Source organism: Cydia strobilella, chromosome 17 (assembly GCF_947568885.1).
Source record: "Cydia strobilella chromosome 17, ilCydStro3.1, whole genome shotgun sequence".
Classification (NCBI taxonomy): Eukaryota; Metazoa; Arthropoda; class Insecta; order Lepidoptera; family Tortricidae; genus Cydia; species Cydia strobilella.
This window is the reverse complement of record NC_086057.1, coordinates 8,617,861-8,630,956: the sequence shown is the minus strand read 5'-3', so window position 1 is coordinate 8,630,956 and position 13,096 is coordinate 8,617,861. Positions and strand designations below refer to the sequence as shown.

At 34.7% G+C, this 13,096-nt stretch overlaps 1 protein-coding gene across 2 annotated transcripts in view; it reads left to right on the top strand.

Moving 5' to 3' along the window:
- LOC134748788 (uncharacterized) overlaps positions 1-12,967 on the top strand; it is a 110,040-nt gene extending 97,073 nt beyond the window's left edge. For both annotated transcript variants that reach the window (XM_063683569.1, XM_063683568.1), the window contains 2 exons: positions 10,274-10,359; positions 10,772-12,967. In XM_063683569.1, the coding sequence (XP_063539639.1) occupies positions 10,274-10,359; positions 10,772-11,354 (669 nt within the window). In that variant the 3' untranslated portion in view covers positions 11,355-12,967. The remainder of the gene's footprint in view (positions 1-10,273; positions 10,360-10,771) is intronic.
- Positions 12,968-13,096: the final 129 nt, after the last annotated feature.

The window sequence follows — 13,096 nt, the reverse complement described above, 5'->3', positions numbered from 1 at the left end:
AAGTGTCGGGCTCGGATGGTGTCGGTTTGTCGGCTTACAACTGCGCTGGAGGCCTATTCGAACTGTCATTCGATTTGACATTACACGGCAGTGCATCTCGCTGGTTCTTATTTGTACGTGCGAGAACTGGAAGTAATGTCAAATCATATCTAGTCAATCAAGTAACTGTTTTTTGAGGTTCGAATAGGCCTCTCGTGTGCGCGTACGCCGTAACTTACTACTGCTTAACGTTGGCTTATTTATACTATTGCAAAGATACAGGTGCGGCGGTTTTTCCTGGACAACTTTTTGAACATTACACCTCAAAGCGTAGTTACAAAAAAAATAATACACCTTTTCTGAATATACAATCATTGTAGAGCAATCTAAACCTGACGACTTGACGAGCTATTATGGAAAAACGATTTATGTATCCCAAATTGTACCTACAATTAAAAAATATGGGCATCCAATTTCTAAATCAATTAACATCTTCCAAACCAGGTCACGTAACATAAGAAGCATTATGAAACTAAATTTATGTGGTGTCTAAGTAAACTAGGGGATTAAGTCTAATGGAAATAAAAGTAACATCAAAGATTTATGAAATATTATTATTAAAGCTGTTAGGCTCAATAATAATGGAGAGTCGCTTTTTAAATATATTTGGGTCACAATTACAAGTCGAAGTTAACGAGAACAAATACTACTTACTAGGTAAAGGGAAGTGTAAATACCTTTCATGAAAATGTTACTTTCTAATTGTAAGATTGAGTAAACTGTCATTTTGGTAAGTTAATTGCAGTAGTCACTATTGTCCCGCACTTGGTTCGAAGATATAATTTTGAAGTGTATACAGATAAATAACTTAGATAGATTCATGTTTTGTAACTAAAGTTTACGTTACAGCTTTTAGCTCATCTCAAAGCATTTAACTAAATACGGTTTGGTGTTTACAGTAGTTACATGAGTTTAAAATAGAATAGCTAGGATATATTTAAGGTTAGCTGGAAGATAAGTTCGCCTTTGTACTTCCATTATTGTAATTTATTTTTGTAAACGTGTGTTGTGATTACTACTACTACTACTGCTACTACTATATTTATGTACAGAAGTGTCCGTAAAATCTGTCTGGCAGATTGTGTCTGGTTCCTGGTTCTGCAGACAGGTATAACAGGACAGATTCTAGATTAGATAGGTACGGACTTTTTCTAACACAAATATTTGCTTTACTTATCCGAAGATCCTATCTACTGCTAAAAGATCGGCAATCTTTTTCCTTTTAACTATTTTTATTTCAAATGCTACCATTTACTGCACATTTTGAATTAGTTATTTTGTCACAAAATTAATAATAAATTAAATTCAAAAAGCAATAAACGTCTGATAAACGCCGTCCTTACAAACTGTCCGTGTATACTTAAACCCTGATATCGGAACCCTTAATCCGAGACCTCATTACAGTTGCGTCTCTGTTTGACATATTGATTGGTCACACTACCTGACAAGGACACGTAATACGATTACGGCTGCTCAAAGGAATATTAAAACATGTTAATGCAGTTATTTGCACGAACTGTCGTATAAGGTGTCATATTAAAAAAAACTTTATATACCTATGACTAACTGAAATGAAATTTAAATATCGTGTACTTTTTAGGGTTCCGTACCCAAAGGGTAAAAACGGGACCCTATTACTAAGACTCCGCTGTCCGTCTGTCCGTCTGTCCGTCTGTCTGTCTGTCACCAGGCTGTTACTCATGAACCGTGATAGCTAGGCAGTTGAAATTTTCACAGATGATGTATTTCTGTTGCCACTATAACAACAAATACTAAAAAGTACGGAACCCTCGGTGCGCGAGTCCGACTCGCACTTGGCGGTTTTTTTGTTTTAGTCACTCATCATAACGTTGCCAGTACACTTGTAGGTTGGTAGGTATGTCAAAAATATAAATACCGTAAACTATAGAATTCCATAAAAGTTTGTAAAAACTCTTTTGAAATCATTTAAATCTCAGGTCAAAATATAACTATAATTCGAAGTTGTTTACTTTACTTAACATTACTATTCATGTTTAACTTTACGCCATTTAGTAGGTATGGAATCATACAACACAACGACTCCGTCTTGCCCTAAACGCGTAAATTCTTCATCTTGTCAAAAATATCTATAATTGGTGACACCAGCTATCCAAATATCATTTTGAAGTCTTAATGCGTTTTTAATGCAACTAATCTCACCGGTGATTCATTCTCATCGATGAGTGTTATTGGTATTAAGTGTTATAAGTGTGGTTTAAGAGTTGTAAGGCTTACGCGAAGTGTTATCTTACCATTCCGAACCAAAGATACGCTAAAAGCAGCGGCGAGGACTTTGATATAATATATCGTGTTTTAGGATTGTACAAAAACGTTATAAATTATATTTATACCGATTTATTTATAGCCCACAAATGGGTGGTCCAGTCCAGGGTTAGGGTTTAGAATTTTATAGGATTCTCGTGATGAGATAAAATTAGCTGACAGACATAATAAAATAAATTTGAAATTTAATACCGATAAATAGCGATCGGATTCGATAAGTTTTATAGTTAGAGAAGAGTTCGTAAAGTGCTAACTTCTAGCTCATAGCAGGGACATAAGGACACATTTACAAAGGTGCGATATTTCGAAAACAAGCCTAAAGAAGAAATATATACTAATCCTAGAGTCACATACCTACAGGACAGGTTAGTTGAAGTCAACAGATTTAAGGTACCTAACTATATAATAAATTTTTTATTAAATTTTATATCAAGCGAATTTCTTGTAACTGTGTCTTATTTCTTGTTGCTGCTAGGTAGCAGACACAGTTAAAAGATTATCGATTATTTTCAATTTGATTTTGTATCGTGTGGTTTGGCTTGTCACCCTGAGTACACCGCTCCTTAATATTCGGTCCGTATTTAATTTACTGTACACGGCATTCCGTAGTGTCAGATTTGAGTCATGAGCCGACTAAAGACGTGGCAGTTGATTTCACGCGTCTCAAATAGCATTGCTGAATGCTGTGCACGGACGCGACCGCTGATCAATTGAACACACCACAACCAGTGTTACCTGCAACCTGCAGCTGCGGAGTGTAGAAATACAGGTCGTCCCGCGGCAGATTTCTGATTTCAAAGTATGGTTTAAAAAAAAGTAAAGCAAATAAATCAAAACTATTTATTTTTATGAAAAGAGAACTAAAGCAAATTTTTTTTTTTTGAAAATCACTATTTCTATATGTCGATTTGCTATACATATAGGTAGGTACGCAATTCTCCGACCTCTTCCGCATATTCCGAAATTAACACAAAACTTACGCTTCGCGGTACTAAGTGAAAAGCTTTTACGAGTACGATACGCCTCAATAAACACGCTGCTCTGCTGGTCTGCGATCCAATGTTATATTTTTTAATTATATCCAACAGAAGTTGTTAACTTAATCGAGTTGGTATTTTGAGGACCTATAAATAATAAAAATACGCATGATGCATATTTTTTTTAATTATATTTAAAAATGTTCTATTCTATTCTATTCTATTCTAAAACTATGAATTACAGAATCTGTAGGTATGTTTTAGATGTTTAAGATCAAAATATAAAATAATCTACATTATCCTTACAAAGTAAATACGGTTAACATTGACTGAATCTCATTATCAAATCAGTAACCGTGAAAATTTAAATTCATTCTTATCCCACCAACTTCAGCCCTTAAAAACAAGACTCAATTAATTTTGATTCTTATGACTATGACTTAAAATCTATTGTTAACATCGTGTTCTAAAACGGGATGTTTAGATAAATTTGTCAGTGTTATTTATGAGCCGCGATATGATTTCCACGTTCATGATTTGTATTGTGTTTGAAGCTATTAGTTATTATGGTTTGACAAGCTTATTACACGATATTTCTGATTGAATGTGCCGCGTGATCCGTGACTGGTGGATGTTTATTATTTCTATATCGGTAACTTAAACAATTTTCATTCAGGTTCGATGGTAGAATTATGAACTAGTTATCAAAACCACAGTAAAATATCGTCGCTGCGCTTACGTGCTCATTTTTTGAAAATCGAAATGAAACCCTGAAAACTAAGTTTTCTTTTCTCAAATTTTGATAGATTAAATAGCAGAACTTACAAACGCAACTACTAAAATATAATTAAGTTACACACAAAATGTATTAATCATTTTCTACATCTTAGACAGATGTAATTAACGAACTTACTTAAAGGTCTATAAACAGACTAAGCTCAGCAAAACAATTTAAATAGTTTGGTAAAAAAATACTTACGCTTTATTAAATTTGCAAAGCCCGAAAAAAAGTTACTTTAGCGCTGAAAATAACGTTTTGCCCTAACGTTTTTCGTATCTACACTTAGCCTTATTTATTTCAAAAATAAATTCGATTTTGGTCGGTCATTTCTGTTCATAGGTAGATTCTTTGATTACGGAACTTTTAATAACGGATTAATTACCTAAGCGTTTGTTCACATGCTTAAAACCAATTTATTAAACAATTTACACAAAACCAACTTCCGTTGTTCAACAATCCTCGGTAGCCATATCGTATGCGACTTGGACATTCATAGACTCATGCGACTTTTTTCTCCCAAACCCGTTAATAATAAGCATATTAATAATCACTACCATAAAGAATTGAAAACGATCGATTTTTCATTAAAATAACATAAGTTATCAGAACCAAGTGTCAATAAAATCAATAAAGACGAGGCATAACATGAATATGAACTAGATGAAGATAAGCATTGTAAAACACGAGAGAACTCTGGGAAATCATTATAAATTCGATTTTCAAAGCCAATTTTTGACGCTAATTCATAAACTACATATAATATGATTAGGGACATATACTTAAACTACTTTGATTCAAGTGCTACATTCAGTTGACAAGGAATCATGCTAGTGCTACATATTTAAATACAGGTTGATAAAGCATTATTTTGAGCTATGACATAAACCGTGAACTCTAAGTCAAGAGCTGAAAGTCCATTTTCTCGTAGATCCATTGTTTTTAGATTTAAAATAGACAGTTCGTAATTAGCGGGAAGCGGTATTTTGTTAATTTATTGATATAGCAATCAACTAAGTGATGGGAATTTCGACACTAGATGTCGTAAAAATGCAGATTGGGTAGGGCGCATGTGAATGGTGGATTACGCGGCTACGCCAGACCATAACCTAGTAACTGATATTTTTAGGAATTTTTCTTTTATCCAACCATGTCATTGATAATCTTAAATGTCGATGTGAAAACAAAAGTAGAATTAAAGAAATCCAGTTTTTGCAATTTCTTTTAGCAAATACATATTTTAAATAGTTTAATGTAGGTGAATAAAAAGTTACGGGTGTAAATATTATTTTTGTGCAAAGTACACTGAAAAAATAAGCTTTTCAAACAGAGACTGAGTTAATAAAGATTTTTTTTTAGAATTGTTTCATTTTAAATTTAAAATAGTACATACCATAATAAACGATTAATAACGAATAAATTTAGAAATAAACGTTTTTTTATTTATTTTTTTATAATAGTAAAACAAAACCACAACGGACCTGCCAATTTGATTTAGAGTGTGACCAAGCTAACTCTGCATTCCATTTCATTCAGCTCTTTATTTATAGACAAAAGCCATGCACACGGTCATGAGCTCGAACAAATAAATTAGATTGCTTAAATTAATATTATTTTTAAGTTTATTTATAGTTTATTGTTCTTAGGATTATTAATATTTTTAAATTAATTGTATAAATAAAGAGAGATGTCAAAATAGTTATAATTTGGTCCAGAATTTCATACAATGTTCAATGTCAATAAGAAGGATTAATCTATGTCAAATATGAAATTAATTAAAATTGAATAAAATAATTTATTAATAAATTTAGGCAATGTCGTCATTAATGACGAATTGTTCTCTTCAAGTCAACTCGCTCGCGAAGTTAGCTCGGATGGACTCTATAAAATATAACCGTTAATTACATATTTACACAGTTTTAATTTTAACACTTTTAACGGACACAGCGTGAGGCATTCTTGGTATTCGGTGATAGCACGTGAAATCTAACGCAGAACCGTAATAGCGTGATCGTGATAATGAGGAGATTCGGACTGGGAACGACAGTCGGACCGGAGGCTGTGGGAATGACAGCTGCTTGAGAAACCTATCATCGCTCGTAAAACGCATTGTGTCGCGGGTATCATTTTACATATCGTCGGGTCTTCTGAGGTGTGGTATTTGCTAGTTTCACGATATGGTACTTGATAATTTTTATTACCTATCAAAATATCTAAATTTCTTTTCAGTTTAAACGTTTAAAAATATGAGATCCATAAATATAAGATAGCAATAAATATGTAAATTATTGGAATTAGTTTCAATTACATTGATGATTTGATTATTTCTCTATTAATTTATGTATTATAATTGCACATTTGTTAAAATGTTATCTTCATCATAAAAATGCTGTATCTAAAGCCAATATCTGTTTCAAATAAAAGTTTAAGTGAAATTTGTAAAAAAAATATATAAATATGTAAGTGCATAATTTTGGTCGACAGTATTTCTGTCATATCAACAGTAAAATTCACTCTTAACGTTATATTATGATTGTATTTTTATTATGTAGTTTGATATCCACAAATCATTAAAAAATGCGCTGCTTGAAAATCCCCATTTATTTAAAAGGTTTACCATATCATGCATGACCAGATTTTTGTCGTGTCCATACTTTATGTACTAAACTCAGTTCATCAGTTCATCATTATGATGGAAGGATGTGGGTCGAATGAAATCAACTGCCGCTACATGAGTTAATGTCATAACAGTTTTGACGTCCCTTTACGCGTTAATGCAAAAGAGTTTTCCATTCGTATACGAGCTGAGGCGAGACACTCGGGCGAACTAGAACTAACTAGGGTTAGGTTATTTGTAATTACAGTAATCTGGCTTGTAGACAAAACTGAAAAAGTTACGTTATCCTAATAATATTTATGTTTTAATCAGCCAACTGTGAGTTTGGTCAACTAAGTTATTTAAGTAGATTCTTACTTTAATATTTATCTAACCCACAGACCTAATTAATTGTCTGTAATTCAGTCTTATCGCAATAAACTGTGTTTGAAAGTCGTCAGATTTGGTTTGTAAACTGTTAACAGGTTTACAAAACAAAATCGTATGACTTCAATGTTTCAAATGGCATGTCAGTCACACGACTCACCAGATAGAAATGTTTTCAAAACCTCATGGACACCTTTGTTTCTTCTAAAGAAAGTAGGTTGCGGTTAGCGGCGGGCCGGTGACTGACTACGAAGCAAAAACGACTTATAAAATTGATGATAGTAAGAAAATATTCAATATCTATTAATATTGTAATCCACTGGTTGGTTGATGGTACCACACCGCTGATGGTAACATGAGTAACATAGCTAGCGATAAGATCTCCCCTCTACGTCTAAGAATAAATAAATAAATATAAGGGGACATCTTACACAAGTCAACCTAGCCCCAAACTATGCAAAGCTTGTAGGTACTATGGGTGCTAGGCGACGATATACATACTAGATAAATACATACTTATGTACATAGAAAACACCCATGACTCAGGAACAAATATTTGTGTTCATCACACAAATAAATGCCCTTACCGGGATTCGAACCCAGGACCATCAGCTTCACGGCAGGGTCACTTCCCACTATATAGGCCAGACAGGTATTCGAAGGCTTAGGTACATACACACCAAATTTCGAATTGAATATTCTAATCTAAATAAAGCTGTTTGAAAAACTTTGATCCTAGTATAATTTCCATATGCATAGGTGTAGTATTAGGGCTTTTTTGATGTCACAAAAAAGGTTATATAATTGTGGCAGAACATTCCAAACTAGTGAATCTCATGTGGAGATCATGAGCGTAGATATGTCTAAATAAGTAAAGTTGTTTTCCTAAAAGATTGTAAAAGTCGTAAGTAACCGATTCGAAATTAATGACACTAGTTTTTGTTAATAAATTTTCGTCTTAATTTATTGGTCTGAAATTTGAGTAATATTGTAATTGAGACATAGGTACGCTGATTTTATGTGCATTTTATGATCCCCAGTTGCTAATTTACATTAAGCGATCCAACTCTTTTACGTTTACTTAATGAATTTCGAACCATAAAATAAACGTAAATGGAAATTTATTAACAATTAACAATAAAATAAAACGAATAAAACGTATTTAAAACTCGATTTTAAATTAAGTACCTTCTTAACAAGGACTCTGGAAAGATGATACAGAGTTAACTCTAGCGCCACTTGCACCATCCCACTAACCCGGGGTTAACCGGCTAAACCGTTAACCATCAGGTGAGAATCACGGAAGGTAACAGACAAAAAGAAAGCAACATAAAAGAAAGAGACATAAAATATGGCGAAAAATAAAATTACACATCGTTTACACAAACTAATACAAAAAGAGATAGGTACAATATGACGACATAAGAACATAACATAAGTACATAACATTAAGTAGACTTACACGAATCAACCGACCCAACATGTACCGGTCCGGTCGGACCATATCGTGGCGCGACATTAAGCGCGCATAACTAGTGCCAGTGGTGGCTACATGACATTAAATTCAATGACAATGACAATGACAGAATTGACAAACATAACGACAGAAGTGAAGTGAGTGAATCTAATATTTTTTATAAATTCTAATCCGTTATCCCAATATATTATACTTAGTAGGGTGGCCGAACAGGCTTTAGGTTACTTTTCGCTCATGTCGTCTCGGACATGGGTATATTTGGTATCAGTACGTAAAGTATAATGTCCTGAATACAAATATATGAGATGACAAGCGCGAAAGTGGTGGAGGTAGTTGCTGTAACGTCATAAAATCGGCAGTACAAAGTTTTTTACTTTTTTCTTTTAAATTTTTTCTTTCAAACATACCATGTGGGGTACCAAATGAAAGGGCTTTGTGAGTAGATCACAAATATATAACATACTGTAACATTTTCACTACTTGGTCTAATAATTTTATTAGCAAACGTTCAAAAATGTCACAACCCACAGTTGATTTTCTTCTTCTTCTTCTTTTAAAATTATGGCTTCAGCCCAGTGGGACTATTTCGCCAGTATCAAGGTATTGAGAGGTTTACAAACGACAAAAATTGTACGGTTGTACAAGACAGTGTACGGTGATTTGTTAGCTCTTGTAAATCGATAGCTAGTCTTTACAAGAAGCACGTGGACTACCGGCCGTTGACTCCAAGATGGTGGTTAAACGCGCTTCAAAATTAATTCTCCATTCACTGCACACTACCACATTAGTTTACTGTATAATAAGCTATCGATATTACACTTTAAACAATATTAATAAGCAAAAAACAAAGTAATTAATCACGATGCTAACTATCAAGATGGCGCTCGAACCGGAAGTCCAGTTGATTTTGAACTGCTCTAAATTGAAAATGTCTGGTGACTGTCAAAATGTCAAGTGACTGTGAATATCTTCTATATAATGTTAAAAATTAATTAACCAGATATATCAAAAAATAAGACAAGTATATCAAGTTGAAAAAAGTATAATTTTCTATTACATTAAACTGCAACTATTATTAAAACAAACAAAAAACCTGACTGTGTACATATATTTTTGAAATGGTCTTTTCACGAGCTTTTATTTGGTACCCATATTGCTATAGTAAGAAAAAAAAACAATTCCCCCCTCCCTTTTTTCATTAGCGGGCGCCATTTTCAAATTTTATATAGCCTTTGTCGCTACCACAATTCTAACGAATTCAACTACACCTCATATGTCAAAAACTGTCCAGTCGTCTGGGCTGTAGAGCGGACCTTAAGGTTGTAGCTATAGTCAGTATCTCAGCCAATTTTGTTGAAAAATATACTTACCTCCACGCAAACGATCTAATATAAATTAATTATGTACAGTGAGCATCAAAAGTAGCGGATCAGAGTAGGTACCCGTCAGAAGTATACCAATCTCTATTGGCTTAACAGACATATGTTTCTATGTATGTATATGTAGACTGTAATACAAATTTTTGAACGCAAACTGTACATCATTTTATACAAATATTTTTAAAGGTGGTAGATAAGATACTTTCGGCGCGTTGTTTCTTCCGCTACTTTGATGGTAACTTTACAAATTGGTCGATAGTTTCTTCTACTGGCAATCTGGTTTGCCAGACGAAAATATAAAGCACCTAATTAACAAGTGTGTTTACCTCATTTCAGGTGCTGTGTGGGGCAGGGGTGGCGGGCGACGTGTTCACGAACGCGAGTCGCGTGCGCCGGACGCCTCGACAGCATCACCGCGCGCCGTAAGTACCTATCTATGAACTCTACAATGTTCCTAATATCTTATTACTAATTAAATTATTTTAAGGTTACTCATTTTCCTTATCACAACTGTAGGCGACATGTCACATGTCTCAACAAGACATTACGACTGAGTCACGTAACGAACACTCCAGGCGTGCCTTCCGCGGTCATCGGGTAACTTTTAAGATGCCCGGCGACCAGACAGTATTACTCTGTATATCTACGATCGCTGTTAGATACCATAGTTGCAAGTATGCGAGTGTTCAAATGTAAACTGTGACAAATTGCGTAGTGGTATGTGACTATTTTACAATCAGTTCTTCAACTTCACAACAAATATAATAATGTTTACCTAACCCGAAATCAGTTGACTGCCATGCAGTAGCTTAATTCTATTACTTTACTTTACAGTATAGAAGAGGAGTGGAAAAGATCGCATTGGCGCGAGATGCAGCAACTGTTGGTGCATGAGGCCAGGAACCATAGTGTTGGCGTGGACTGCTGCCCCACCGTGCACGAGATGACCGCGCCTCAGGGCGGCCGCACCCTCAGCGGGCTCTTTGTCGAGCTCTACCGGGACGGCGAGAACAACATGCAGCTCTACGAAATCTCCTGCGCGGCGGGCGTCGTCGATAAGCCATGCCGGTTCGTCGACGCCAGACTCTACAACCAGTCTCGGTGCGTCCAGAAATACTCCTACTCGTATGCTTTAGTGCGGCCCTACGGCCCTGAGGCCGCTACGGAAAACCCGCATCGCCACAGGAGGGAGCCACAAGGAATGGCCTTCAAAAAAGACGGCGAAATCACCGTCTCGGGCGGCTGGTCCATGGACTACGTCCAAGTGCGCTCCGGCTGCGAATGCCAAATCATCCCCACCCTCAAGCCGAGGAAAAAAAACCAGCACAAAAACAAACTAGAACGGCACAAGCAGGGGAAAAGAATGAAAGAACTCGTGAGAGAAAGAAGGAAATACGAGGAAGGCGACGACACCTGATTGTGGAACTCAGTGCTAGTGTAATCCAGTGGGACTTGAACAAATTTACGAGGATTTATCTCGACTTAGTATTACGGGAGTGTCTTCGCATCTAGTTTTCGTGATTTAGTCTGCTGATGGTGGGCCACGGACAGTTTAGTTTTAAGTAATTAGATGCGGAGACATTTGAGCTAGATTACAAGACGATGTGACTCAGATGTTCCAAAGCTAAATACACCACGAAAGTTGCGCTTAAGATTATGGCAAATAAGTAATTACTTACCGGGGTCACTTTCACATTTCGCAGTAGCAGTAAATATTATTGCTTCTGACGACCCAACCAACCACTACAGCAAATTTATAGTCTAGCTACTTATCGCTAACGTCTCACGCCCAGAAGTCAATTGCATACTCAAGTACTTATAGCTACAGATCCCAGTAAGAAATCTTGTATCCAGCTTGTACTTTTTTATGAAATTGACCTCTTGTATATCGGTTTTCAACAGTTTATCAACTCACAAGTTAATCCTTTGATGAATGTGTCATAAATTGTCCATGTTAAAGCGACCTACATTAAAAAATGACTATTCTTCGTTTTTTTTATTATTATTATTAGAGAGAACTGCAGAAGAAAGCATGAATAATTCTATCAGTTACTCGAACTGTGAATAATGGATTAGTTTTAAGTAGCGCATTATGTTTTTCAAAATGTTAACGCACAATGTAATTTAGAACCTCATGCGTCCTTCTGCGAAGTTCTGTCTAATCTTCAAAAAATTAACTATAATACGCAATGGATTCTGTTTTACTTCGTCTTGTAAAAGTACGTTATGTTACCGATGCGACATGTCAGGTAAGCTTGGTTGTAAGAGCCTATCGGTTGATCATCTATTGTATTTATTTTCGGAATTTCGTCTATATAGTTACGCTTCTTGTTAGTATTGTATAGTTCTTGAATGAATAAAACGGGACGATCTGCGGTGCCTTGTGGAAACTGATGTGCCTTAAATACTATTGTTAACCGTTAATTGTTAAACATGTGTTGTTTAATATTTAGAGGACTTCATTACACACTAATTGTAAATTCAGTCAGATATTTCTTTTAACTAATATATTTTATAATAGAAGAGAATTAATTCAAACAAAACATATTTTAAAAATATACGTTTTATATTTCCGTAGAATTAGCAATTCAGTATCATGCTACTATTGTTTAACATCACCCGGCAGAGATGTTCCATTGATTATTGCGCTCTCTTCCTCTTAAAATTAAGAATATTTATTCAAAGTTAACATTTTAGATTTTTGTTATCATTGTAACGGTACTTACTACGCTAGGCATAAGTGCGAGTCAAAGATCTGTATTATTTTCTATTTTGTAATACTTTTATTGTATTTAAAACGTAGTTGTTTAAGGATATTCATTTATTTATACTGTTTAATACGAGGTATTCCGATATTCAGTATGAATGTTGAATGTATGTTGAAATCGCTTCCATAAAATGTTATGAATGTAAATAAATAACACAGTAGTATTGTTGACTGAGATTATTTTGTGCATTTAGATGTGTAATTTAATAGCAAGACAGATATTTTAACAATAATTTTAAATACAGTAGCATTCGTCAAATTCGAAGCTTTAAAATGAGGAGTGTCTTTTCAAAAGGGTTTATTTCTCTATGGAAAACCATACAAAAATAAGCCTTGTGGATCTTTTCACAAGGCTTATTTTAGTATGGTTTTAATAGAGAAATAAACCCTTT